Raw genomic sequence first — 27612 nt, forward strand, 5'->3', positions numbered from 1 at the left:
GGGGATGATAGATTGTGGGTGCGGATGGTTGAATCCACTGGGTGAGTTAAATGTACGTAAAATATATGGCTCTAAGATTACTGAGTTGTTTTGTATCGAAAAGATAATTGATAGAATCAGAAAGCTCGTGGCATTGACTGGAGGTGATGGGGTATTTTATTCATAGGTAGCGTGATGGATATATGGATAGCAATGTACATGAATGAGATACAAGCATACACATTTTGAGTTTGGGCCCCCAGGACATGAAGATGAAGAGATAGTGAGAAGAGATTGGTATGAAAAAAAGACCGGAAGCCAAATGCAAAGGATGCAATATGCTAGTTGGAATGAGACAGAGGAGAGGAAGGAAAGGAACATTGGCAAGGATTGGTACCAGACGAATCGCAGTGCAACGTGTGAACGCCCAACTTGTACGCTAGATGCAATGGGACTCAAAAAGTGATATGATGATGCCTACACGTGGACTAGCCACGGGCATGATGTAGGGTTGTACAATGGAAATTGCAAGGTCAATGAGGATCGTGTTTTCGGTGAAAAATGCCAAAGAAAGTACTGAGGCGGTGGCGAATTTTGCCCCTAGGGGTCGAGTCGACAGCTTCGGGAAGTGAGGAATCTATCTTCTTCTTGCCAGTGTTGGGCTGTGTGATGCGGATATTCGAGAGGTCTCGATCCGGCCCCGGGTTTGTTTTGATGTCTCTTTCTGGCTGGGCTTTTGCAGGAGACTTGGGTTGAGCCTGAGTAATTCGAGATGAACCTTCCATCTCAGCGGAATGTTGGCGAGGAGAAGGAGGACGGGAGACAACGATATCGCGGCCATTCTCGCCCAAGGTAGTGAACATGCTGTGTCGGTTCAGACGAGTGCTAAGCCCAGAAGCGGATCGCCGCTTCGCTCGATCCATGAAGGCAGCACCGGTGGAGTTGGAGCGTTTGGATAAGTTGCCGAATTGAGTTCCGTCAACGGTTGGGGTGGTGGAACGGCGGATATTGGAAATCGACAAGCAGCGTTTGCTGTCTTCGTCCATCTTCGGAAAGGAGTCGGTTTCATTCTTGGCGGTCGTTGGAGATGCATTTTTCCCAGAGGTTGGAGACGTGATCGACTTCGTACCGGACGAAGACACCAGGTCGCCGTAGCGGAAATTGTCTGACCACCCCTCACGGAAGGCGACCCAGATGCCGGTGATGACAATCAAGGTTCGCATTCCATCATCAAGAGTGACCAAGCTTCCATCGAGGGTAGTCTCTGCATCCGAGGCATCACTTACGACTGACATTCCTGAGCTTGGGGTCATGGGATCAGTGCCGGAGGACCGAACAGTCGTGGAATATTCATCGTTGACTTCTAACTGGTTTCGAGTCATGGACGCGAGGACGGGATGCCGGCGGGTGGTAGGATCGATGACACTGAAAGTGAAGCGTTTGCCGTCCTCGCGTGTTTGTGTCCCAGTGGGCGTACTCATCCGACGACTCTTTCCACTGCGCAAAGCCCACCGCACAATTTGCACGCCGCTATCTGTCTGAGCGACAAATTCGTAAGTCCCACTTGGGAGAGGCGAAGCCTCCCAGATGGGTCCAAAGTTCATGCATATCTCCGCCTTTCCTTTCAGTCGAGCATCGTCTTGATACTTTTGACATATCGTGGCGACTACCTCGCGGTGATCTTCGTCCTCATCCTCCGAGCTGACGCGCTTTTCAGAAATGCTGCCCACCGTCCGGTCGTATTGTTCGCTCAACACCACAATCAGGTCGTATGGACCCAGTCCATTTCTGGTTCGATAAATGGCCGGAAACTTGCGAGCCAATAGAGGTAGATAAGACGTCGATGGTAAGATATCAACCACCGGCAGCGGTCGAGGGGTTTGCGAAACTTGTTGTAGCTGCAGGAGGAGCTTCGGACGGAATCTAAACCGCTTGTGGCGAGCATGAGCGGCAGGATGGGCGAACTGATATGATGTTTTTGGTCGGGGCTTCCGACCTGTGCTTGAACGGGTGACTCGGGGCCTAGCGACAACAGGAGCTGATTCTTTGGAGGCACCCGAGTCCGAAGCCGACTCAATCGGACTCATCACCATTGCAGACACAAGCCCCGGACGATCAGTACCATCAGAGAGCCTGGGACTGTAGAGGGAATTCAACAATGGTAAAGCAGACAGCAAGAAGGTGGGCGAGTAGGCAGTGCACGTAGAAGGCTGGGATTCTGGTTGGTTACTAGGTTCATTTAGTTCATTTGCAGCTACTGCGGCATCCGCTGTGAAGCCAAAATTCAACAGCATTCTTGGGCCCTAGCGGAGCCACATTGGAGTTGAAGAACCAAATCTTGGAATTTCATCCAGATCCGATGTAGTCATAAATGGCCCGTATTCAAACGCGTCAGCTGCGGGGATATATTCAGCCCCGGATGTGTGGGGACGATTGACAGCAGTCAAAGATGCAAGTGTTTTTACATTCACTTGCAAGAAAGAAAGAGAAGATGCAAGGGGGGGAGAAGATTGAAAGAGATGGATGTTTTACAGCAGGCGCAATAAAGGGCCTTACGTGAATGAGGCGGTCAGCCTTATAGAACTATGTAAGAAAAAAAAAAAAAAAAAAAAAAAAGTAATAGTAATCAAAAATGTGATAGTGGAACCTGTATATGCTAGTTATACACCGCGGAGTACGGAGTAGATGAGAATATGTTAAACCTAGAAAACAAGTAAAATCAACAGTCGAATATTGATATTTGTTTATGCAGACTTTATGCCTTGTCAGCGGGTCGGTCATAGCCTCCGATACATCCGAATTCCGTGACGATCATAGGAAGCTGTAAAAGGATTTTACCCAATACGTGAATGTCCGAGGTTTATTGTGTGAGCCCATATAGTGTGGCACGAGAGTATCCATATCGATAGTGAGAGTGGGACTGTCACGTTCAAAAGCAGAATTTTATGATGAGATAATTCGAGGGATTTTCCAAGGTTGTATGTGTCTACTGCGTAGAGAACCGGATGAAATGATGTACCGAGATCTACACCGTCATCTCCGAGCTCACTTGATCAAAGCCTTGGATATAGTGGAAATTCTTGAACGGTTATACGAGACAGTACAGCTACTCCGTAAGATTTTAGGAAGATCTCTTAGTGTCGATCTTCAGCAAGACACACAGTTCCTGACTCATTAAGCCAATGATCTTTGATGAAAATTCCAATCTCGAATTTCTTTTGAGAATCGGCCTCGGGAGCTACCTAGGCTGGGATCCGGGTCTATGAATGACTAATTATGCAAATTTTATGCCAAGCCTTTCGCCTCCCTTGAAACCTTGGGCTACCTCGGCAGACCGACCACAGATCGGGCCATGAGGTAGACATCCCGACGTCTAGACCGCTCAATCTCATTAGGCATCCTAATTGGGAAAACTCCCGAGGTTTCATATCGTCTTGGAGGTAAAGGTCCTAGAAAACCTCTCATGGCTCCAGTCCAACCAGTCCAACCGGTTCAACCAGTTCAACCAGCCCAGCCGGTTCAACTTCAATCTACCAGGCCACCGCCATTGTTTGCCAAACTACTGCGATTGGACAACCCAATCCGAAGTTTGACCCTGGCATTTTGGTCATGGAAGGTCTTATTGTACATTATCGTTGCCGTCTGTCCAGGATTAGGCTATGATACATCCACCTCCTTGATCTCATATGCTGCAGACTCATCGATTGTTGCTCGATCAGAGTCTCTCTCGGGACCTCTTAAATTTGCCAGATGGGACAGTATCTACTACCTAGATATTGCTGAAAAGGGATATCTATTTGAGCAAGAATGGGCCTTTGGCTGGGGCTACACTAAGCTTCTATCTTTTGTTGTGTCCGGTACAGAATTCCCTCTATTGCTCTATTCAGATTGAGTATCTCATTCTAATTCATATCGTGAACAGGTATTCGCCTCACTGGCGGAGATGTTGGACCCGCGAGTACCGCAATGGTGGGGGTGGTTCTTTCCCACGTTGCCCATTATTTGTCCGTTCTGGCGCTTTATCGTCTGTCAGCCAATATCTTTGGTCATGCCACTGCCACCCAACATCTCATTTGCTTCCTATCTGCAGCTCTTCACATCATTTCTCCAGCGGGTGCTTTTCTGTCCGCACCCTATGGAGAGTCGATAGTCTCTTTTCTCAACTTCACCGGCTATTATCTTTATTCATCGTCTCTCATTGCCGAGCGTAATGGGGCAACGCGTCTACGAGATATTCGGGTTCTCACCTCCGCGGTCCTGTTCGCGGCTGCCACCATGGTCCGCAGTAACGGGGTCCTCAGCGGGTTCTTGTTTGCCTATGATGCGGTAATCTTGGCTTGGAAGATCTTGACTAAAGGGCCGACGCTGCACACCACTGTTCGTCTTACAGTGATCATTGTTGGTGGCTGTATCGTAGCGTCTGGGATGGTCATTCCTCAAATCCTGGCCTATCGTATGTACTGCCCGTCCGAGGGCGATCTTCGGCCATGGTGCGAGTGGACTTTGCCTAGCATCTACGGCTGGGTTCAAAGTCATTATTGGTAAGTATTGCTTTATATTGGAACATCGCTGTCTTTGCGCTTACTGATTGCAATAGGAATGTTGGGTTCTTGGGATATTGGACCGTCTCCAATATACCACTTTTCCTGTTGGCGGCGCCCATGTTGGCCATTCTATGCCAATCCGCCTTGTGGGCAATAAACAGTCCATCTTCCTCCTCAACGAGCCCGGGGTCAATGCTCGTTCGACTGGCGGTTCCTCAGGGTTTGCTGGCTCTCATGGCGTTAACCAGCTACCATGTCCAGATCATCAACCGCATCTCGTCGGGGTATCCCACGTGGTACTGGTATTTAGTCACCAGTGCTGTAGATCTCAGTTTGAGCTCACCCAAGCAAAGCCGCACACTTGTGGCTGCTGTGTATAGCATGGTGGCCTATGCGTTGATCCAGGGGGTTCTATTCGGTTCTTTCCTGCCCCCAGCGTGAAAGAGAATAAGGAGCGATTACCTCATTTGATGATTTTTTGAGTCAACCTTCTGTGTATATTGATATGTGATTCTAAATAAGACATGGTCTAGCCGTGAGTGGCTAAAAATGCGGCTATCCCAAATTGGTTGGGCGATACGCGTGCGTAAGGCTGTCTGCCTAAGTCGGGGTAGAAGATGCAGTCACCCACCGAACGATTATAAAATTTGGAAGAGAAGAAGGAAAGAAACACAATTTCACATATAGCTTTCTTAAATCGTCAAAAGCAACTCCTGATATATTACTCTGCATCTTTCCTCGCGGGTCCTTCTGCAGGGGCCAAGCTTCAGTTCGTTACGGAATTATGTCATCACAACCTCGACTCTCTCCCCTTTGACCTCTTGACCTTCAACATCTAGGCATTTCAAGAAGAAAAGAAGAAAAGAAGAAAAGAAGGCAGAAAGCCTGAACTGCTCAATTACCAAACTGAATACGAGCCTATCATATTCCCTCTCGCTTGCCGAGAAAAAAAAAGAACCCCATGCGAACACAGCCGTGTGAAATACAATCTTCGGTTTCAAACTCCGCGCTGGTTAGAGTGGGAGCTTCAGAGTTTGATTAAAAGTACGATCTCCTTCGAATATTGTTCTATGATCGATCCTGCGCAGGTAATAGGATACCCTCGTGAAACATCAGCGTTGCTGACGTATTGCTGCCAGAGCTCACCTAACGGTAACAGCTAGTCCCTCACCTCATCTCCATCTCGTGTCGACCACTCCTTTCCCTACCTCTCATCCAACAATGGAAGCCTCCGGCCCCAAGGCAATTCTCACATCCGACAATTTCCATCATGCACAAGAGCTCTCCCGGGCGACCTCACCCGGTGGGGAACCCATTGCCGTGAATGGCGAAGGGGAACCGATAGCCCGCGTGCGGCCTCGTACCTATCCATACTTCAAATATCTCCCATATGAGCTCGAGGATGAGACTGAGCGGAATCAGAATCTGCGAGAGATCTTGAACCAGCTCTATATTGCAGTGGAGGCCGGCGACTTCAACCCCGGAGCCGTGCACTGGACACGCGAGCTGCGCGCATGGCTGTCGCTCAAGTTCGACCCGACAAGGGCGCAGCGCATCAGCCTAGTAAAACTGTATTTTGAGCTTGCACTTGCTCCTGGCATTGATCCATCGGTCGCCGAGCGTTTTGCGAGCATGTTCATGCTTCTCACCAAGCGCAAGCACTATCTAAAACCAGTCAAAGACCTCGTGTTAGATTGGAAACCTCTATACAAGGAGCTCAAGGCTTTTGTTCTCCCCACAGAGTCCGGCCTTGTTCACTCGACCAACCTGAAGCGCAATGTAAAGACCCTGACCAAGCTTTGCGCCTTCGCTCAGTTGTTTATTGACCCATGCGAACTTCCCGCTATGCTCGAAGAATTCTTGCCTCATTATACTACATCATTTTCAGAAGGTGCCTTCGTTGTCGCCGGGCTCATTAATTTGCTGCTTCCGACGTCCCCAGCCCCCGAATCGCGAGCCGATCTCCTACCGCAGACCCAACTGCCTACACATTTCCATTTGTGGTCATTGGTCGGTCGGTCAAAAACTTTCGACACTACATATTTAGACTATTTTTCCCGACTGGCCCGAGATTCGCTACCGGCTGCTCACATTCCATTCTCCGAGCATGGTATCTTCACAAAGGAACAGTCTGCTCTCATTTTCACCGCGATATTGAGGCTGTTGGAAATCCCCGTCGGGCAATCCACTTCCCCGTACAGTGCTCTGGTGGATATCTCGTCGGGTCTGGGTATCATGCTTGACCGAGATGGGCGGAAGCACCCAGTTGCTCACCATATTGCTCGGTGGATTGTAATGTCGCTTTCCCCCGCTTGTGTGGACTCCGAGGTTTCAGTTCTCACACAGCTGGAAGGTCTTATCCAGGCTGTTGAGACATTCTTCCATCCTTCAAACTCGGGCCATTGGACCAAGACCCTGTCACAACTGGTTTATTATCTCACTGATTTCTTCGTCATGCGTTGGAATCGCGAACAAAGCGGCGAGATGGATATCCCACCCGAGCGACGATTGAATGAGCCTCTGAAGCGGCGATTCGTCTTGTGCATACGTGACGTAATCTTCATGGGCATATACGCTAAGAGCAGCACTGCAATGACCTTCTCCTTATCGACCTTGCAAGGTCTGGCCTACCTGGAGCCGCATCTCATCCTACCTGGGGCTTTGCAGAGAATCTACCCTGCGCTGCAAGGTCTTGTCGAGGTGCACCGAACTGCGTCCTCTCTTCGGGCTATGACATCGCTGTCCCGTGTCCTTTCACGCACCAAGGGTTATCGCTGTCATATGACAACTTTGCTGGGTCTGACACTACCTGGCATTGACGCGAATGATCTTGAAAAATCGCTCCATGCTCTGTCATTTATCCAATCAGCCTGTTACAACATCCCAATGGTCGATTTGACTCAAGGGCGAGAGGACATTAACTGCAACATGCTTGCCATGCAATGGATCTCGGGTGAAATGGAGAGGATGGAAGAGCAAGGGTCCGATGTACAGCTAGGTTATGACTCAGAGCTGGATGATGAGACCGAAGAATTGATCTTACGCTCTTCGACATGTGGTTTCGGCGACTTTACGATAGCTTTCCTGGGCCGTGTCTTCACACTCTTGGAAAATCTGCCGGACGTTTCCAGAGTTCGAAACGGTTCACCCGAAGAGAATATTGTGAACACACTTCCCGCCACGTTTATGCCTCTGCTCGCCTCTTTGTCTCCAGAGTATTACGATATCGCTTTGGGGAAGATTGTGGATTTCGTGTCCAACCATGTCATTCACCAGGCTCGTGATGCAATGGCTTTCATCTGCAACGCCCTGTGCAAGGTTAATCCCGAGAAGGCCCTCAAGCGTTTTATCCCTGTCTTGACTGCAGCTATCCGCACTGAGATTGATGATAATGGTGCTGGATCAACCCGAACCACAGGAACCGATGTCTTGCCTCGTGATAGAGGTCTGGTTTGGAATGTCAGTATGCTGAGTATGTGTGTGGTACATGTCGGCAGTGCCGTCATTGGGCACCGCCAAGAACTGTTCGACATTGCAGTCTACATGCAACAGAACTGCCGTGGCATTCCTACAGTCCATATATCCAACTTTATTCACCACCTTTTGCTCAACTTGACTGGCACCTACACTAATGATTTCTCACTCTATGAACCTTCGGTCATAGCGAACGGCATTGAGCCGAAGCTTTGGAGTTACCAAGCTGACGTGAACAATCTTAATATCAATTGGCATGTACCGACGCGTCAGGAAATTGAATTCGCCGTCGACGTTTTCAAAATCCAAACAGAGACTGCTTTGAAGTCGCTATCTGCGCTGACTCATGAGACATCAAGTGTCAAACGTGATGGAAGTGGCAAGGACTGGTCAGACGAGGTTACTCGGAACCTCGTGCTCCTGCGACTCGTGTTGTCCGGAGTTTCTGTCCTGTTTGACCCCAAAGCAGCATCAACCACAACACAAGGACCTCCAAACGGCAGTCATGGGGATGTCGAGATGGGGGATGACTCGGGTGTTTCAAATGACGTTGATCATGATGCCGATTCTGTCTTGGACAGCTCTGATGATGCGATCATTAGGCAAGCTTTCACCTACCCCACTGGGTATGCCCTCAAGGAAGGAGATCCGTTATATGCTACCATTCATGAACTCCGTGAGCGAACTGGCTGGATCTTGCATGATGTACATCGGTTCTTGAGCGATAACCAAGAGGATGATGTTCCATGCTTTGGGGCGTTGTACTCTGCCTTCAGATCGTGGTTTGTTGATGTCGGCATTGAGAGGTCTGCTCATGTACTCGACCGAGTGACTCGCCTCTTGGCCGCCGACACTCATCCTTATAAGATGAGTGGTATGCGAAAAGACTACCCCAGAGCCCTGCTTGTGCGCAGAGCCAACGTGTATCACCTCCAACGCCTACGACATAACGCTTCTCCCCGTCCTCGGTCTAAGCTTGATGAAATTCTTCTTCTTGATATTGCCGAATCTTGTGTCTCAGTCTACACAGAAACGCGCCGCAATGCTCAAAACGCAGGCGAATCGGCACTCAAGGCGGTTTATGGCGGCAGATTGCTCGTCATTCCGCCTCTGCTCACGGCTCTGCAAAAGGGTGTCAAGGAAAATGACCATGCACGCATCAAGGGAGCACTCTACTCGCTGCTTCTGAGCAGCGTAGCCAAAACCGTCGGACGGCATTGGAAGTATGCGCCTGCTGTGATCAGAACTTTCATCGATGCCAGCGCCGTTGATAAGCCTTCCGTCCAGAAGATTTGCTCCACCGCAGTCTTCCAGGTCATGGACTACGGCCGCGCGATGGAGCGGATGGCTATCTTGGATCAAGAAATCGTGGAGGCAATTGCTCCTATTGAAGATGTGACCGGGCAGATCGAGAAAAAGCGTGCAGTTGTCAACAGCAAACGCGTTGCTATCGAGAAAAAGAAAGCTGACCTGGCTGAGGAGCTAGTCAACCTGGCCCGGGTATCCCATTGGAAGATTGCCAGTCGTGCTGCGACCATCGTCATCACTATGGGTCTCCGCTTTGACTATATCGCCAGCGATAACTTAATCGAGCTGATGACACTCGGGTCAATTGACGACCATCCTGGCTTGCGAGGCATGTATTCCCAGGCCCTCATCGCATTGTTCACTATGATTGACGTGCGGGCCATTTGCACTCACGAGTACAAGAACTACATTCTTGGCCATCAGCGTTTTCCCTCAAAGATCAAGGTTGCAACGAAACCCTTTGAGAAAGGGTACACCCAGGAATATCTTTCTAGTTTTGCGAAGCCTGAAGCGGAGTACTACGTTGATCATGACTTCCCGGGCTGGCTTGTGTGGGGCAAGACTATGCCGGCTTACAAGTCCAACGTAGCACGAGACATCGAGTATGATGAGGTTGAATGGAAAGTTCGTACCAAGATGGGCAAGTTGTTCACTCGCCAGTGGTTCTCCAAGTTCTTCATGTACTTGAAACAAGAGCCACGGGACCCATCTGCTGACAAGTTCCGCATGTCCTGTGCCATGATGCTTCTCTACGCATTTGAGCTCATGATCCGGGATGGACTAACAGCCGTCTCATTTGAGGAAATCCAAGAAGAGATCAAGGATGTCTTTGAAGACGGCAGTGATAAACACCAACATCGTGCAACTGCTGAAATTCTCGGGGCTTTGATTTCCTCTGTGACAGACACGGGTGTGGAAAAGCGGACCATGGTCTGGGAGTATGCATTCCCTATTATACGAAAAATTTTCACAGACGGCCTCACTCCCGAAAATTCTGGCTACTGGACAACATTCCTCCACATGATACTTCAATGCCGGGATCCCCGCCGCGCCTGGCCATTGGTAGATTGGCTATCCAGCTTCCGTCTTGATATGACGACCAATGCGGCATTCAAGGAAAGTTCCAAGATCAACCTCCTGCACCAATGTATCATTGATTCCGGTTGGCACTACCAGCTTGAGAAGCCCATTGTGGAAGATTTCCTAGGACATTTGGACCATCCGTATAAGGGAGTCCGTGAGGCAATGGGTCAGACTCTCGCAACCATTTATCGTACGAGATACCACGAGTCATATCCTGATGTTCAGCATCTTCTCGAGGCACAGAGATCCTCCTCTTCTGTTGGCACATACCCCTACCCGCCTACTGAAGACTTTACGAAGGTGGTTCGTGGAGTTTTTAGTCAGATCGAGGAATGGCGGAAGGCCAGAACCCCTGGACAACAAATTCCCTCATCCTACACCTCGGGTAGCAAAACTGTTCTCCTTTGGCTCGACTCGACTCTATCTTCCCACGAGTGTACCCAACTTGTCCCATTCTTCCCTGATGTCTTCACAGCGCAGCTCCTGCACATGATGGATGTAAAGGAAGACCCAGAGCTTCAGTCTCTCGCATACCACGTTTTCCGTCACCTCCCCAACATCCCTTACCCAGCCGAGAAAAACTCCGAATTTATCCAATCTCTCATCCGCATCGGACAGACATCCCCATCATGGCACCAGCGCCTTCGCATCATGATCAACATCCAAATCATCTACTTCCGTCGTCTGTTCCTGCTCGACCCCGCAGACCGCGACAAGCTTTTCGAATGCATCGCCTCCATGCTTGAAGACCCCCAACACGAAGTTCGCGCGGGCGCCTCGGCCACACTCTCCGGTATGGTCCGATGCTCGCCCGTCTTCCTGCGGGAAAAGATGGTCAGTCGCTTCCATGAACGCTTCACAAAGCTTCTGGTAGACAACCCCCTCCCTAAGAAACCAAAGAGCTTCCGCTCAGCAATCGCCTCTTCCGCTGTCTCATCCGGTGCTGGAACCCCTACTCCTGAGCACAACCGCTTGATTATTGTTCGCCACGGTGCTGTGCTGGGTCTTGGCGCTTTGATCCAGGCCTTCCCCTACAACAGTCCTCCGCCTCACTGGATGCCCGAGGCATTAACTTCGCTCAGCATCCGCGCGGCCAATGATCCTGGCATTGTTGGTTCGAGCGTGAAGTCGATTATCAGCGAATTCAAGAAGACGAGGCAAGATACTTGGCACATTGATGCAAAGGTTCGTGCTTATGCGTTTAACTTCATTTTCTTTCGAAGCAAACGACTAACGATTATGATTACAGGCTTTCACATCCGATCAGCTAGAAGACTTATCAGGTGTTCTATGGAAGAGCTACTTTGCGTAGATGGAACTTGGATATTTGTGATTCTTCTGTTCTCGGATGGGCAGAGAGTATCTGATTGCTTCTCTGGCCCAACTCCTAACAATATTGTGATTAATGGCCGTTCGTATATATTCCTCGATCTCCCCACATCCCGAGCTCTCTGATGGGGCGATCTATCTTTAGTACGAGAATGAAAGACCTGTGCTATCTTTATATGCCCTTAATCTAGACACTGTAGAATACTCTCTACTTCCGAGGCTATGTGTAGTTGGGACCAACCTGCTTGAGAAGAATAAACACTGGATGTTGTATTGTGTTCCAAAGCTCTATAGTATGCCTGTGGTAAGCTCCTTCAATAAGCCACAAGAAGGCAATGTGACAAGTGCAAGAGCAAATGGACAATACTCTTTGTGCTTTAGATATTCAGCAAGTAGCCAAACCAAAGGAATGAGATAGCATTCGCTCAAATGGAATGAATTGTTCCTAAGTGCCTACGTTGGTCCCATTCAATGAAGTATGTCTAGTAGATAGGAACGTTTGATCTGATACTACTTAACGAAGTACTGTATGTCCCACGGCGTGGTACATTGTATGACGAACACGCAGAGTATCTAACATATAACTGATTTGGCAATCGTGCAACATTGATATCCTTGCCTACTAGGTTGGATTCAGACAAAGTGTGGTATTACCCAAGTCTTCGTCGGGGATGCAGTCAACACCGCGTAGTAATGACATCGTAGGCCTCTCAACCCTGTCTCGTAGATATTACGGGCAAACGACTCCCTTCGCTTTTCTTCCATTGATCCTTGATTTGCTCATACAATCGATTCACTATCCTTTTATTCTCTCACCTCTGCACTCTCCTTCCCATCTCACCAGCGCACCATGCGCATCTCGCGGCTCCCAAAGCCAAAGCATGAGATTATTCACCCTGTGAACTGTCACTCACTATGAAGTTTCTCACAAGGCACAAGACGCCATCTCCTTTTAATACTATGTCTTCCGTCCCTCCATGGGATCGCCGATGGACCTGCTTGCGCTGGCTGGGGTATCTTACCTTCCTGATCACTGTTATCCAGACTAGCTCATATCTCTTTGGGCACCCGGAGACAAACCTTGTTCAAGTTGTCTATGATTCGTTCCATCGTCCTGGAATTCTTCGGCCTGGTCAATATCATGGGGTCGTTGATGTTGGGGACAAGGTAGCAGACGAAGACTCATCTGAGCCAGATGCGATGGGTATGGCACATGATCGGAGGTTCGTACCTATTCCAATCTATGAACGCACCGGTATAACATCCTGCTAATGATAATTCCGACATAAGAGACAAGCGATTCTATCTAGGCGGTACCTTAACCCTAACCAGTATCGAGTCTGCCAATGCCTCGCACCCAGTCCCACTTATCTACGATCCATACCCAGCATACAACAGTCGGGAATGGAAGAAGCAGTTCCGTGGAAAGTTTCGACCCTGCCTTGGCCCCAGGGGTCGTGATCTCGATCGCCGGTCTGCAGAAGATATGATCCAAGTCTACAAGGGCCAACAAGCTGGGTTCCCAGCACCACGATTTGGATCTTACGAGGCATTGGGTCTGGATGGAAACATTTGCACAGACCGGTACTCACGCTTCGGGGCATACGGATATGACGACGATGGCGAGGACGAGGTACCGGGCTTCATGCGCCCACCCATGGTGCCGTGGTGCGAGGTCGATTGGCACAGACTACAAAACCTCTGCCTGGAAAGAAATGCAAACAGATACGAGTCAACTGAGACTGTGAACTCCTCAACTCAAAGTCCACTGGCCTTTGACCTTCCACAGGGTCCTCCTAAATCATGGGAGTCACCTGTGGGTGCTTCGGGTGTGAAGCAGTTCCAACCTCGCTCGGTACTGTTGATTCGGGCTTGGAATGGGCTCGATTGGAAGCCTCACCATCGCGAATATATCCGGGCTTTGATTATGGAACTTTCTTTGCATTCTGGGGGAGAGTATCAGATCTATATCTTGTGCCATGTCAAAGAAAACGAGATGCCCATATTTTCTGATATCACTACCATCAACCGGCTCAGGAGTTCCATTCCCAAGGAATTTCGGAACATGGCTCTGTTCTTCAATAACAAACTCCTGGAGGCCTGGTATCCAAAAATAGCAGAACACAGGTAAGTCGATCAATCTTCCATTGACTGATGTCAACGACAGCTCTTGCTAACATCACCCTCAGTCCCCAACTTCAACACCACCAACCTCTGCAAATATTCTCCCAACTCTATCCCCACTTCGACTACTATTGGCAACTTGAGATGGATGGTCGTCACACAGGACACATCTACCACTTCTTAGACCGAGCGGTCTCATTCGCACGCCAACAACCCCGCAAATACCTTTGGGAACGCAACGCCTACTTCTACACCCCCGGCGCGCATGGCAACTGGAGTCAATTTACGCAAATGGTGCACGAAAGCCTATCCGATAAGTCCAACCGCACAGTCTGGGGGCCAGTATCCCGCACAGGAATCCGGCCACTGGGCCCGGAGCCGCCAGTGCCATACCCAGACCAAGACAACTACACCTGGGGCGTGGGCGAAGAAGCCGACTTCATAACGTTCCTGCCAATCTTCAATCCACAAGACACGCAGTGGACATTCCCGGACAAAGTCTGGAACTTCAAATATGGCGAGGGCACACCGCGCCGCGCCGCAGTCATCACAATGGGCCGGTACTCGAAGCGTCTGCTCGATCTGATCCACCACGCACAGGCGACAAAGGGACTTGGTCTTGCGTCGGAAATGACGGGTTCGTCCTGGGCTTTGTTCCATGGTCTCAAGGCCGTGTATGTTCCCCACCCTATCTATGCGGATGGCCAGTGGACGCCGAAGGAACTGGCGCGCATTTACAACCCCGGTCCGCCGGAGAATATCAACGGGGGTCCCGACAGTATTTGGAATTTTGATCATATGTTTGATCATATCATGTACCGGCTCTCGTATATGTTCACGACGCATAGCGCGGAGGACTTGTACAGACGCTGGCTGGGGTTCAGGACTGCGGAGCATGAGGGTGGGAAAACGGTAAGTATAATTTCTTCTGCTGTTGTTGGTTCCTTTGGTTTGGTTTTGAGATGCGAATAGTTGACTGATGCATCTAAAGATATCCGAGGACCGCTATGGGCGACATTGCTTCCCGTCTATGTTTCTTCATACAATCAAGAACACAGCTCAAGGGATGGGCCCAGACAAGGCTGTTCCGTGATCTCTACCCATTGGTTGGCTTGTTGACATGCTAATTTTCTTTTGCTTGGAGTTATCTGGCGTTGAGGTAGAATGAAAGCACATATGATTTGCGTCAATATCCAATTTACTGGAATATGAAGCCTAACAATACCATTTGCAAATGAAACCACCCATTGTCCTAATTAAATCACAGGAAAATCTATTGAAAGGGAGCTAAGTGAGATACTGAAATCATCTGATTGAGCTCTATTAAACAATCGTAGAATTGCACAAAACCCAAATCCATCGCTGTATACATAAAGGAAGAAGGGCGAAAAATAGCCACAAAAGCAGGCTAGAATGAAGGAAAAGTGGTAACTTATGTACTAATGGAACAACCTGAGAAGCCGAGAGCAATTTATCATTCATATGCTCTGTGAATTTTGATAATCCCCGTCCCAAAAATGAAAGCAGTCCATCTCATAGCATCGTTAAGAATCCCAGGGAAGTAAGTACCTCTTCCTCTATCCCCTGGCATTATACTTCTCGTTGAAAGCATTGACCGCTGGAAGAAGGCATTTGATTAGCATACGGCATTATGTAGCATCATGTAGGTAAACACTTACCAACAGCAATCTGTCTATACAGCCAGTTCCGTGAGCTTTCGTCTTGTACGGGAATGAAAGGTCCGTTGGCACCACCCTTGAGCGTGATGCTCATTCCCGTGCGCTCCTTGGAGATGGTCTGGATATCCGTGAGACGGATATCCCATTCAGTGTACAACTTCTTCGTGCGCACTAGCGTGATGCGTGCGTACGTCAACAAGACTAGCATATCTCGACCAGGAAGTTCTAGGTGGGCAATGTAGTCCTCGTTGAAGTATTTGCCGTCGTCTGTGGTCTTCAGCCAGAACTGGCCGAGAGCTTCACGTTGCGAGTATGGGCGCACAATACCGTCGGTACCAATGAAGCGGGTGAGGCGAACGCGGTCGAGACCTTCGGCATCGAAAACGGTAGTGGTGTTGCGAACGCCTTCTGCCAGATCTAGTAGAGAAATGTTAGTCATGAATAGCAAAGAAAGAAAATGGGTCAACTTACTGGAGGCAAGATCGAATGCACCAATTGCTGGCTTGGTGGCCAATCCAAGAACACCCTTTCCAACACCCTTGAAGAATCCTTGGATACCTTCTTTCTCGGCACCTTGAAGTGGATGGCGTGCCAATCCACCGATGCCGCTTGCTAGACTAGTTGCAAATGCATTGCCACCAGCCGTGATTCCATACAGCGCGTGCTTGGGACGGTTGCGCACCTTGGACATCCGGCGCTGGGTTTGGAATTCCTTATCAAGAGTAGCAGCGGCGAGACCCTTCGACATACTTCCAGTGAGCTTGGCCATACTGTCCGAAAACCCAAAGACGGATTTCTTGACAAAACTTGTAGCGCCTTTTGCGATACCCATACCAAGCTCTTGGGGACGGTCAGTCATGACCAGGCCTTGATATGGCTCATAGAAGATGGCGGCCACACCAGAGCTGACATTGTTGAACAAACCGACAGGGTTACCCAAGAAGTCGGCCGAACCAAGAATGATATGGATCTGGCGCAAGAATTCTTGAGTGTAGTGTGCACGGATATTGCCGACGAGGCTGGGGAAAGAGACACGCGCATTCTCGAGCATCAGAGCGTTGAGTCGGACAGGCGCATCATTAACATTACCCATTGACATTGTCATGACGTTGACAAAGAACATCAACGGGTTAGAGGGTTGCATAGCATCTTCCACATTGACGTGCTCGGTACGCATGAAAGAGATATCCACCTGCATGGGCTGGAGGTGAAGGAGCTCGAAATATACATCCTGACCATTGTCTGCCTGTTGCGGCTCGGGAATGTTGAGGTCTTCATCACACAGTTTGCCTTCTTGTTCCTCTGTCCACGAAGCACCCGGAATCTTGACAAAGTCGAGCATGGCAAAGACAAAGTCCTCATCCAGTTCGAGTGTCATTTGCTGCAATAGTAATGTCGCGTACTTGATATAGAGAACACCATATGAGTCGTCCTTAACCCGTGTAACCATTGCATGGAAAATCGGGTGTGCTTCCATCTCCTTGCCAGTCTTCGGAACAACGCTAGGGTAAAGCAAGATGGGGAAAATTCCACCATAGAGTTGATTATCGATCTGGATCCACTTGATTGTAGTGTTCAGAGTCTGGTACAATCTCGACTCCCTAAACTTGATCTCAATCTCACGGAATGTGAGATACAACAGCTCTTTCAGGTTCTGGTTGATCAATGAGATTCCAATGCCGCCCAGGCGAAGTTGGGCCTTGAAGTTGACGTCCGAGTGCATTTCCTTGACCTCGAACCCAGTGTTCGTGCCGGTCTGGGAAGGTTGTCCTCTTTGTTGCTTGTACATGCTCTTTGACGGTTTGAAGTTGGACAGCACGAGGGTCTGAGTGGGACCATCAGCAGCAATGCTGATGTCAATAATCTTCTGGAATCCGCCAGGCTGCGAAGGTGGAATCCGCATTGGGATCAGGTTACCTATCTCAGCAAGCTTGATATGGCGCTCTTTGCCCTGGCATGTCAACACGAGCGACTTATTCTTCGTCGCTGGGTAGTCCCATGCATACGGCATGATACTCCGCGGGGGAATCCGATACCGGATTGGCCTCCAGCCGCTAGTCTGGTCGTCTTCATCATCATCTTCCACATTTGGATTGGCTTGGTAGAAAATGAACTCCATATCGCTTTCGTTACGCATGGAAAACGGCCAGTTGCGAGACTCGATGCTGAAGTGCAAGAAAAGAGTTGCTCCTTCCAAGATAATATCAACCTTGATCAGCTTCTGCCGCTGGTTGGCCTTGGCCAATTTAACGTGCACAGTTCCAACATCTGCGATGTTGAAAGGAGAAGACCACTGGTTGTTGACACCGGGGAAGCAGAGGCACAGCTGCTTTTCTTGCACTTGACGAAGGAAATGAAGTGGTACCAACTGTCCGTTTTGAACCTGGAGTACGTTGGATGAGCCTGGCTCGCGCACCAGAAGATCTTCATTGAGCTTGCTCTTTAAGATGAAGCGTGGAGCAAGAGTGACCACCTTGGTCAACTTGTACTTGCCCTCGCCTTCGGCAACAGACACTCCGGAGTGGAACTCAGATCTACCCTGGCGATCAGGGAAGATAACCTCAAATGTACTACCAATAGCCTCAAAACTCTGCGGCTTGCTCCATGCAGAATCGCTGACCTTTAAGATAGATCGGTTTCGCTGATCCTCAGTGGCATAAGAGTACATATATGGGAGTGCACGGCCCTCATCTCTTGGATCAGCTCTGAGTCCTTGACCAGCAGCATTTCTCGCAGACTGAAGGAATGCTTTGCTCTGAATGTCCATGGGAAGACCAGTCTTGTTCAAGATAAGGTAAGGGCTGTACACAGAAACCTTGAAAGCACCACCGCTGTTGGGAATGTTAAAGTAATGAAGCTGTAACTTCAGTTGAAGACCTCGCTCATCCTTAAGAGACAAAGTATGCTCTCTGCGGTAGTCTTGAGCATTGCCATTAACGATAGCGAACTCACTCTGCCGGAAGACCGTATCTTGCAGATCAATGCTAAGCAACAGTAAGTGGGACAGCTCCACGACGTGGACCGGGCTGACGCCCCCCCTTCCTCAGGAAGTTCGTCCAATCCTTCTTGGTATTCTTGTCATAGATGCGGTACTTGAAGTCATAGGGCAAGAGGTTCTGAATCTCGACGGGAGCAAATATCCGGATTCTCATGTATGGATACACGCTCGTCAAAGAATCTTTGCTGTCATACGTTGCATTGACTTGGAAATAGAACGGAGGAGATTGCCCTCCGCTTTCGCTGACGCACTTGACAGTGCGTGTGGGTCGCCTAATGAGGTCCTTCCAGAACAGTCGCTCACCTGACCAGTCATATCCGAAGCCCTGGTCGGGACGAACAACAACAGAATGGAGATATGCTGATCCGACAGGTGCCGGTCTTGCATCACCAGGCAAAATCTTCTCGATCTTCAATAAGTGGCCTTCTCCGGGGCTGAAAATGCCCATTTCCACGGGAATTTGAGTGTTGTTCTCGATAAGAAGTGGCGAGCGGAATGTGATGTACTTAACATTGTCGGGTCCCAGCTTGACTTCCACAAGTAGCCGGTGAAGAACATTTTCTTGCTTCGGCTTCAGAGCGTAGATAGTCTCGCCTTCGCGTACGACAGGAATGCGGCTGATACTATCAAAGCCACTGCCTTCCAATTTGACACCAACCACTCCGCCGTGGCCTTCTGGTGTCAATGTCTCACGGACAGCGGTGGAATCTTCGAATCGCCATGGTGATTCTTCGCCATCATGAAGTTTTGCCGCTGGGCCTTCTTCTCCTGCGCTGACATCGGCCCAAACTCTCAGGTCAAATCCAGTATAGTTACGGATCCTGTATGGAGCATCAGCGCCTCTTGGCTTGGAAAGAACATCCTCGTGTGTAGAGAGGAACTGGAAAGATTTGGATGCGAGTGCAATCGTGGCGGATGTTACAGTAAGTTCCATTGTCTTGTGCGAATACACATCGAAAGAGAAGATATCTGGGTTGACCTCCTTCGCCAGATGGAATCCCAACTGCCAGGGCTCGATCAGCGGCTCCCAGGCCGACTTCGAGAAGTTGTACACATTTAAGAACGTTTCAAAAGTTGTATCGGCATTCAGCGTTGATGACCAGTCGCGCACATCGACGTTAAATTTCTTGACGCTCCAATCGAGCAAAGGTAGATCGTGTAGGTCGCCAATAAGAATAACTCTAACTCCGTCGATCTTGGCAGAAATCTCTTCGCGCTTTAGAAGAACAGAACTTTGTGGCGTAATTGCCTTATCCAGGTTTGCAACGCCTTGACTCAGGCGACGAGCTCTCTTAGCAATGGTAGAGGACGCCTTGCTGGTCGAACGCCCTCTGGTTGTTTTAGCATCCGTGATTTTCTTCGCGTCTCCGCCCTCAACCGGCTGGGAAGTCTGAGCCCTCATCTCAGAGGCTTTGTTGACAATCTGGATTGCCATAAGAATATCACGCAGAGATAAGCGAAGGACCAGAGGTTCAAGATGCACCTCGATGGAGGTCAGAGCAGATCCCTTTTCTTGCGCTCGGTTATCGATGGACATTTCAAGTGTGAAATCATCCAGAATGCGGAGTCGAGACGTCTCAAACTTATCCATGCGGCACAGGAACATGCCCACTTTTTGGATCTGGAGAGTCGACACATTTTGGTGAGAGATAAGCACTTCCTTGGTACCAAGGACGATAGCTTCGGAGTGAGGAATGGCAGGGTTGGCCACCATGATCACTTGGGCGTCGACAAGGTTTACCCGGAATGATACGGTCATGGCCGCTCCTGTGGCATCGCCCGAAGAAGCTTCGGTTATAGCCTTGTCAGGAGTTGCAGCAGTATCAGACCCTGATTCAGACTCCTCGGGCGAGTCGCTCTCATCCTCCACCACCTCTACTGGTTCTTCAGAGGCAAATGCAGACTGGCTGAATGACTGCAAAGCAGACAGATAATCCAAAGCAAAAATGATACGAGGGCTGTCAATAGTCAACATAGCAACGAGATGCTTCTCTGGGCCCCCAGACATAGAGACGCTAGCCATGAACTGCTGCTGGACATCGTTGTTGATCAAAGACATGATGTTTCTGAACTTGTTCGAGTCCTGTTTGCGACTATCGCGGATTGAGAAGGAATGAATGAGAAGCTCTGACTCCAATGAGCCATCAGTTAACATGCGCAACTTGACTCGAGTGTCATTCAGAGAAAACTTGGACAGACTCGAGTCTTCCAGGTGACCGATGGGCTGATCGTCATTTGCTAGGATAAGTTCCAAGCCGACACTGTCGACCTTGAAGATCATGTCAAGTCGTACCCAAGTCTCTTTATTTTCGATGTCATCAGCGGGTGCTCCTCCCGGGCCATTTTGTGCCTGTACGGCCTTTGAAGTAGCATCCCTTGTAGGTTCAGTCACCGACGGCGGCAAAGACTCCATGGCCTCAAGCTCTTGCTGTTCGGCATCTGTGGCAAATGCACCCGGTATCGAGTTTGACAGCTCCAGCAAGAATTTGAGCTGGTTTTGGGAGATACGAAGGTTGATGGGAGACAAAGAACCCTCGATTTCCATGTCTGGGCGTGGGTTGTTTGCTTGGTGCTCCAGATAGCAAATGCTAAACTCCAAGTTCACCTTCTGAATCATCTCCAGCTCCTCGGCTGTGCCATCTTCGAAATGGAATTTCGAGGTAAGGCGAATATTGCGGACACCAGTGGAGATGACATTGACAGCAGGGCTATCTTTCCCTTCTTCCATGGGGACAAATTCATTCTTGGCATAGATTTCACCGAGGTGAGCAGTGATTGTGTCTCGAGGGCGACCATCCTTCATGGCACGAGGGAAAACTACAATTGGTGTCTTCACAATAATATCAAGCCGCACACGGGAGGCATTCTCCTGAAGTTGGTTAGCCTGACTGGCAGCGGCTTGGCGGGCTGCATTGAAAATGGCTTGCATCTTGCCAAACTTGACGAGGAAGTTGATAATCTTCCGGTAGGGCTCTTCCAGGAAATTGATCTTGATTGAACCAGACCGTAGATAGACCTCGGAATCATAGCCAGGGTAGGTGTCGCTCTCGGGGTCAAAGGTCTCGTACTTGAAGTCTGCGAAGTTATCTCCTTCTATCGTTAGAAGACGCCGAATATCAGAGTCCTCCGCGGCACCTAGGTTGACATCGTCAACCAAACTCAGGCTGCCTATCCGAGACTGAATGAGCATTGAGCTGCCCACGAGGAAGATACCGACGTCGGCAGTGTTCAAACTCAAGGTTGCCAAGCGAACTCCATCATTATTAAGGATGAGAGCAATACTTTTGAGATTAGCCCTGATACGAAGCTTCCCAGCTTGCTCGGGCTTTTCGTCTACATTGGGTGTTCCTTCAATGGTCTTGTCTGTTTCTGGGTTGGGTTCAGACGGTTGTTGAGGATCTGTGAATGTGAGAAGGATGAAGTCTAGAAGCGTGAGAAGTGTTTTCCTGGTCACGACAAGATTGATAGTCGAGACCGATATGTCAAGGTTCATGGCAACCCCTTCATACGTTGAGTCAAACTCGGGAGACTCAGGTTTGACCCGCACCATCTTCAGCTGGAACAGGTCCTTGTCTTCGTCGGCATCAAAGCCTTTAGAAGAGATAATTCTTTTGAATTCAGGAACCGGATTCTCCTCAATGTAATCATCCACGCTCAAAGATTTCAGAACGACCTCGGCGACCATGTCATAGGGACGCATATAGAAGTCCAGCTCAAATCCTTCAGCAACCAGTTCAACTAGCAACTGATCCCGCTGCGGGTCATGGGGGTCAGCACGGAAGAGTGAGCCACGAAGACGGCCCACAGTGAATTTGAACTCGAAGTCTCGGCGGTGGATATTAGTCGGTGTATCCACGGCTTTCTTCGCCTGCTCGTTTTCTGCTTCGACGTCCTCCTCCTCGTCATCATCCACAACAGGAAGGTCACGCTGGGCTGATGGTTGGAAGGATGATGATCTAGCTCGTGTGGCTATGGCTGCTTCTTCCTTGGCTATTGCTGCGGTAACTGGATCAGAGGCAGACTTTTCTGCATCGAATTGCGGGATTGCAATATCAATCAATTTCATGAGACCCTTGTATTTAGTGTCTGATATTGACGCATGAAGCTCTGGCAGATGCCCTGAGATGCGTGTTCGGGTAAGCTGTGTCACTTTCGGTACGATACACATCTCCAGGGCAAAGTCGACATTGATGCGGTCAATTATGTGGAAATTCCTAGACTTGACATTGGTGTTAAGCTGCGCTTTGGTTGCTTCAATTCCAGGCCCTATGAGGACTTGTGTGGAGTCCAGTTTGATGAGGAAGCGATCGTACAGCAGATGCTCGAGTTTCTTGTAATCGTCCTCTTCATACTGTTGCTTCTGCTTGGACTGAAGATCCCGCATCGCTTGGCGGTCGACTAACTCGCTGTTGACACTGGCATGACCGGCGTCGATAATCAAGCAAAGTGAACTTGGCTGTGTGATACTTTCTGGGACAATGATCAAGGGTGCGTGAATATCAAACTGAGCGTCAACCTTCTTGTGCTCTTGCAAGGCAAACTCGAGGCCTGCCCGGGTTTGCTGGCGTAGTCCTTCGACAGTGGCACCTGCGGTGTCTAATAGAGCACCAATCGACTCCATGTGTCTTTCAGGCGGCTCGAAGAATTGGACAATTCCCACGAGGAATCGAGGGTTGTAAATTACCTCAATACTCTTCAGCTTGACCTTCACCGCTGTATCAGCATCACTGTCGAGCGGGTTCTTTTCCAGCTGCAGGTGGAACAAACTGTCTTCATCCTGAAGATCGTCTGCGCTAGCTTGGGAAGCAATATCATCGTCGTCATCGCCTAGCTCTTGAATTTTCTTGGGTTCAGGTGGAGAATCCTTGACCTTGACAATCTGGGGATAAAGAGTCCCGGCAGTGGTGCCATCATACATCTTCAGTCCTCCGAGGTCAAGGTCAAGGAGATAAGAATCATGGCGTTGAAGTGCTTTGGCTCGGAAATTGTCAAACACCAGCTTCATGACTTCATTGGCTGACCCGTGAGGGTCCTGGATCAGGGTGAAGCTACCAGCACGAAGACTCCAATTGACTTGAAGCTTAACCCATTCGCGGGGCACATCCACACTCTCGGCGATAGCTTTCTTTTCGTCCCAGTCAATGGCGTTATACAGCTCTTGCCGCTGTTCTTCGGTCATGGTGGTCTCCTCGGACTCTTCTTTCTTGGCCCCCCAGAGCCAGGCAGACCATGATTGCTGTCCTGCAGGCTTCTTCACCCCAACGTTTTCTTTTCGTAGTTGATTTCTCGCAAGTGAGCGCCAGAATCGGATATCCTCGTAGCTGAGTTTTGCTTCCAGCTTCTGCATTTGCTTGGTTTCTTCGGGTGTGAAGGCTTCTTCCTTCTTTCTTTTCTTGAACAAGGCAATGTACGCGATGCGGTCATCTCTGCGCTCCTTGATATAGTCCCAGGTCCAGCGTCTGTTGCGTTCGTGGATCTTACTAAGAACGGCTTCTCCTGCGAATCTCATCCATGCCCCAGGGTCTTCTTTTGGTGATGCCTTGGGCTGGATTTTCTTATATTCCTGGTGTCGGATGAAATAATGGAACAAATCGACCAGCATCAACGCATCGCGATATTGTTTGTCATCAAGAACGAAGCCAAGCTCATCGAATAGCAGGCGTGCTTTGATTGCAGGCCGATCATATTTGCCTGACTTGTTCATCTCTAGTCCGGCACGACCACTGACGGGACGTAGCATAAATTGATTTCCTTCGTCGGCATCAATGGCAGTCTTCAGTTTTTCCATCAACTCAGCACGGCTGATTCCCTGGGCCTCTGCGCCTATATCGGAGCCTCGCCCGGTCCCGAGCAGTGTGGCATCTGTATTCCAATAAACTGAGAGAGCACCGAGGACGGCTAGCTTATGCGTGACACTGGAGTCAGACTGAATAAAAGTCGGATTCCATTCCCCGTCCGTGCTGACAGCACTCAATTCCTTCAGTGTCACGCCGACAGCAAACGGATGCCCAGGTGATGAGATAGAGTCTTCGTAGCGAAAGTGCACATTCTTGATAGAGATCTGCAGGTTGTCTACCACGGCCGTGATCATGCTCTGTGTGAAGCTTTGGTTCCGGCGCTGTTCCTCTTGGCTCATGCCTTCCGCATTGCGCTCGCGCAGAATCTCGGCGCTCTCAATTCGTTCCATCTTCAGCGCATTTTCTCTCTTTTCTTCCTCCTCGGGATCGTAATCCGCATCTTCTCTGGGTGCCGCGAGGAGGAAGACATCTTCAATCTCGACTTTCACTGGTTTGCCTCGTAGATTTGACCATGGAATGGATAGTGTGAGCTGTCCGAGATGGCCTTCGACGACATTCAGAGGGAGGCGTAGCTGATCGAGCGCTTCACGGCGCAGTTCAAGGTTCCGTAGCTTGACATCGCCTGACCAAATTCCGATGTTGAGCTGGGTCGCGTCGAAGTTCTTGACGTAGTATCCCAGGAACCGGTTGAGTAGATTAGCAACCACTCCCTCCAACATTTTCGCGGCTAGCAGCCGTAGACCGGGCCTGGCGGTTGGGCTCTATGGCCAGGGCGGATGTCAGTAGGTCAAGGATTTGATGATAGTCTGTTATTGAAAGCCGTTCCCAAGTCAGTCGCGATCCAAGCGAAAGTGAAAAAGGACGCTTCTTCATGAATAGGGGATCTTACGCAGTAAAAAATCTGCTTTCAAGAACCCTGATGAAAAGGGGACATCCAAGCCATCCAACTAAGCGGGCTGGGAGCACGCGCGATACCGAGGTGGAACCCTTCCCCTCCAAGCAGAGCGGAAATCGGATTAGATGACTGACTAGGTGTCAGATCAAGGAAAGGAAAACGTAAAGTAATCACAAGCGCTAAATTAAGAGAGAATGGTGTTGGGTAGGTATCCAAGTCAAGCTAATGACCCTGATTGCGTGGATTAAAAGAGGTGATGTCCGTTACGCAAGTTGTATGGAGGTACACAGTACAAACAAGGTACAGCTTATTACGCCCAATGGCGGGTATCATACCCGACTACCAAAGTAATTGAAAGGTACCCAATACTCAAGCTACAATACACTTGGCACTACGTGGGTAGTTGGGGGCCAGTGGTAATATATATTCTGTTATCAAGGCTGTTGAAGCACGAGGCAATGCACTTAAGAACCTGCAATAGTACTGTATCGTACAGGGGGATACACTTGTTTACCCCAGTGACGTAACCAGCGTTAGGGCAGCAGCCCCCGAACCTGACCAGTTGGCCGGCTTTGATGCCTGAGGCTCAAATATTTGCCCCGAGCTACGATTTGCAGTTCGGGTCGCTGCGGTCCGCCCGAATGCAGACCACACCTCATCACTCGGTCACTTCATTTCTAGATATTCTTATTTGTTCCCCCCCCGGAAAATCTACGCCGTCGACTTTGTGATCAAGTCACTTTCCGGGTCTATACCCTTCATCTCCACTCTTCCACTTTTGTCTAGCTTTTTCAAGGCCAATTGGGTGCGTTCACAATTCACACTGCTCTCCGGCCATACCCGAGGCTTTTCTCCTGCGACTTGCTAACCCGACAACGAAAAAAGCTGTATATCTCGCCATGTTCCGCAACGCCGCTGCCCGCTCTGCGCTCCGCGCATTCTCGAGCTCCAATGCTTCCGTGGCTCGCTCCGCTCTGGGCAACCAGATCTGCAAGGCCCAGATGACCTCGTCTGCCCGCAATCTGCTCCGTCCCGCCTCGTCGAGCTTCGCGCTCGCCGCTCACAAGCCTGTCACCACTGCTCTTGTGCGCTACTCGTCTTCCTCGGCTAAGGTAAGAGACGACATGTGTATGCACTTGCGCAAAGGCATCCAATGGCTAATTGCCGGTACAATAGCACGATGATGACGATATCGATGTTATGGCGGGTATGAAGTCCGAGGCGGTACGTATCTACACTCGATCGTGAAGTCGAGTCTTCCATATGCTAATTATGCAATCGGCAATGTAGAAAGTCATCAAGGAGACCTTCAGCCTGACTGGGGTCCCCAAGGAGGCCCTTTATCTTGGTATGGCTGGTGTCGTCCCCTACCTGGCCACCTCTCTGCAGACCGTCTTCCTCTCCTACGAGATCAATCGTGCCGCTGCTCTCGGTGACGGTCTGGTCTTCTCCGGTCAGACCGCTGAGTTGATGCTCCACATGATTGAGCCCATCCAGGTCGGCTACGGTGCCGTTGTGAGTGATCCCGAGTCTAGACTAAACCTCTTGAGTAATCGATTAGAGTTTACTAATCGCCGTTTATGGTTAGATCCTTTCTTTCCTCGGTGCCATCCACTGGGGTCTTGAATGGGCTGGCTACGGCGGCAAGTTCGGCTACCGCCGCTACGCCGCCGGTGTTATCGCCCCCGCTGTGGCCTGGCCTACTCTGATGTTCCCCGTCGAGTACGCTTTGATCAGCCAGTTCCTCGCTTTCACCTTCCTGTACTACAACGATGCGCGTGCTGCCGCCGCTGGCCGTGCTCCTCACTGGTACGGCATGTACCGTTTCGTGCTGACCTTCGTCGTCGGTGCCTCCATCGTGGCTACCCTGATCGGCCGTGAGCAGATCCAGCAGACCATTACCACCGAGCACAGCATCAATGACAAGTTCAGAGCTCTGATCTTCTTGCAGAAGAAGGAGAAGGAGGAGGCCGAGGCTCGCCGTCGCAGCGAGATCGAGGATGCCGAGTAAATTTGCCTTTTGACAAGGCGAGGGGTGTGCCCCAAGACTGATCTCTATGTTTGCATTACCCGTGATTTCCTGTAGAATATACGCAGAACGCACTAGGGCGGCCACTGAAAGTTTCTTTTGTTCAATTGGAGTGTTGATTGTTGGAGACCCGAGTTCTCGTCCAAGTAGCAATGTTTTTCTTTGTCTTTTGAGAGGATTTGAACCACTCATCGAGTGGGGAGTAGATCAATGGGTTACGGGTCTGGGGATGTACAAGGACCTGGGTAGTATCACGAGGCCCATGTATGGGCCCCATGGAAAAAAAGAATTTGGGGCGAAACGCATTCAAACAACTACACGCGTTTGACGACACATATGTTTTGGGAGGTGCAAAAGGACCAAGATCCATAT

General features: G+C 49.8%; 6 protein-coding genes across 6 annotated transcripts; 4 read left to right on the top strand and 2 right to left on the bottom strand.

Annotated features, from left to right (window-relative positions):
- Window positions 1-512: 512 nt before the first annotated feature.
- Window positions 513-2273, bottom strand: N7500_002256 (uncharacterized protein; the record flags this gene model as incomplete). The annotated part of the gene is made up of 1 exon (XM_056673402.1): window positions 513-2273. One exon carries the CDS (start codon window positions 2271-2273, stop codon window positions 513-515), a length of 1761 nt encoding a protein of 586 aa, XP_056533927.1.
- A 1169-nt stretch (window positions 2274-3442) lies between these two features.
- On the top strand, window positions 3443-4964 carry N7500_002257 (uncharacterized protein; the record flags this gene model as incomplete). The annotated part of the gene is made up of 3 exons (XM_056673403.1): window positions 3443-3836; window positions 3902-4520; window positions 4577-4964. The coding sequence occupies 3 exons, from the start codon at window positions 3443-3445 to the stop codon at window positions 4962-4964; spliced, it is 1401 nt and encodes a 466-aa protein (XP_056533928.1).
- Window positions 4965-5744: 780 nt separating this feature from the next.
- N7500_002258 (proteasome activator BLM10) lies at window positions 5745-11700 on the top strand (the record flags this gene model as incomplete). The annotated part of the gene is made up of 2 exons (XM_056673404.1): window positions 5745-11573; window positions 11638-11700. The coding sequence occupies 2 exons, from the start codon at window positions 5745-5747 to the stop codon at window positions 11698-11700; spliced, it is 5892 nt and encodes a 1963-aa protein (XP_056533929.1).
- Window positions 11701-12632: 932 nt separating this feature from the next.
- N7500_002259 (DUF3405 domain-containing protein) lies at window positions 12633-14934 on the top strand (the record flags this gene model as incomplete). The annotated part of the gene is made up of 4 exons (XM_056673405.1): window positions 12633-12940; window positions 13008-13844; window positions 13907-14753; window positions 14833-14934. 4 exons carry the CDS (start codon window positions 12633-12635, stop codon window positions 14932-14934), a joined length of 2094 nt encoding a protein of 697 aa, XP_056533930.1.
- Window positions 14935-15418: 484 nt separating this feature from the next.
- N7500_002260 (membrane morphogenesis protein VPS13) lies at window positions 15419-25035 on the bottom strand (the record flags this gene model as incomplete). The annotated part of the gene is made up of 4 exons (XM_056673406.1): window positions 15419-15459; window positions 15521-15937; window positions 15992-18490; window positions 18552-25035. 4 exons carry the CDS (start codon window positions 25033-25035, stop codon window positions 15419-15421), a joined length of 9441 nt encoding a protein of 3146 aa, XP_056533931.1.
- A 1075-nt stretch (window positions 25036-26110) lies between these two features.
- On the top strand, window positions 26111-27222 carry N7500_002261 (DUF3429 domain-containing protein; the record flags this gene model as incomplete). Its single annotated transcript, XM_056673407.1, has 4 exons — window positions 26111-26323; window positions 26388-26435; window positions 26502-26726; window positions 26800-27222. The coding sequence occupies 4 exons, from the start codon at window positions 26111-26113 to the stop codon at window positions 27220-27222; spliced, it is 909 nt and encodes a 302-aa protein (XP_056533932.1).
- Window positions 27223-27612: the final 390 nt, after the last annotated feature.

This window comes from Penicillium coprophilum (assembly GCF_028826855.1).
Source record: "Penicillium coprophilum strain IBT 35676 chromosome Unknown utg000002l_segment0_segment1, whole genome shotgun sequence".
Classification (NCBI taxonomy): domain Eukaryota; kingdom Fungi; phylum Ascomycota; class Eurotiomycetes; order Eurotiales; family Aspergillaceae; genus Penicillium; species Penicillium coprophilum.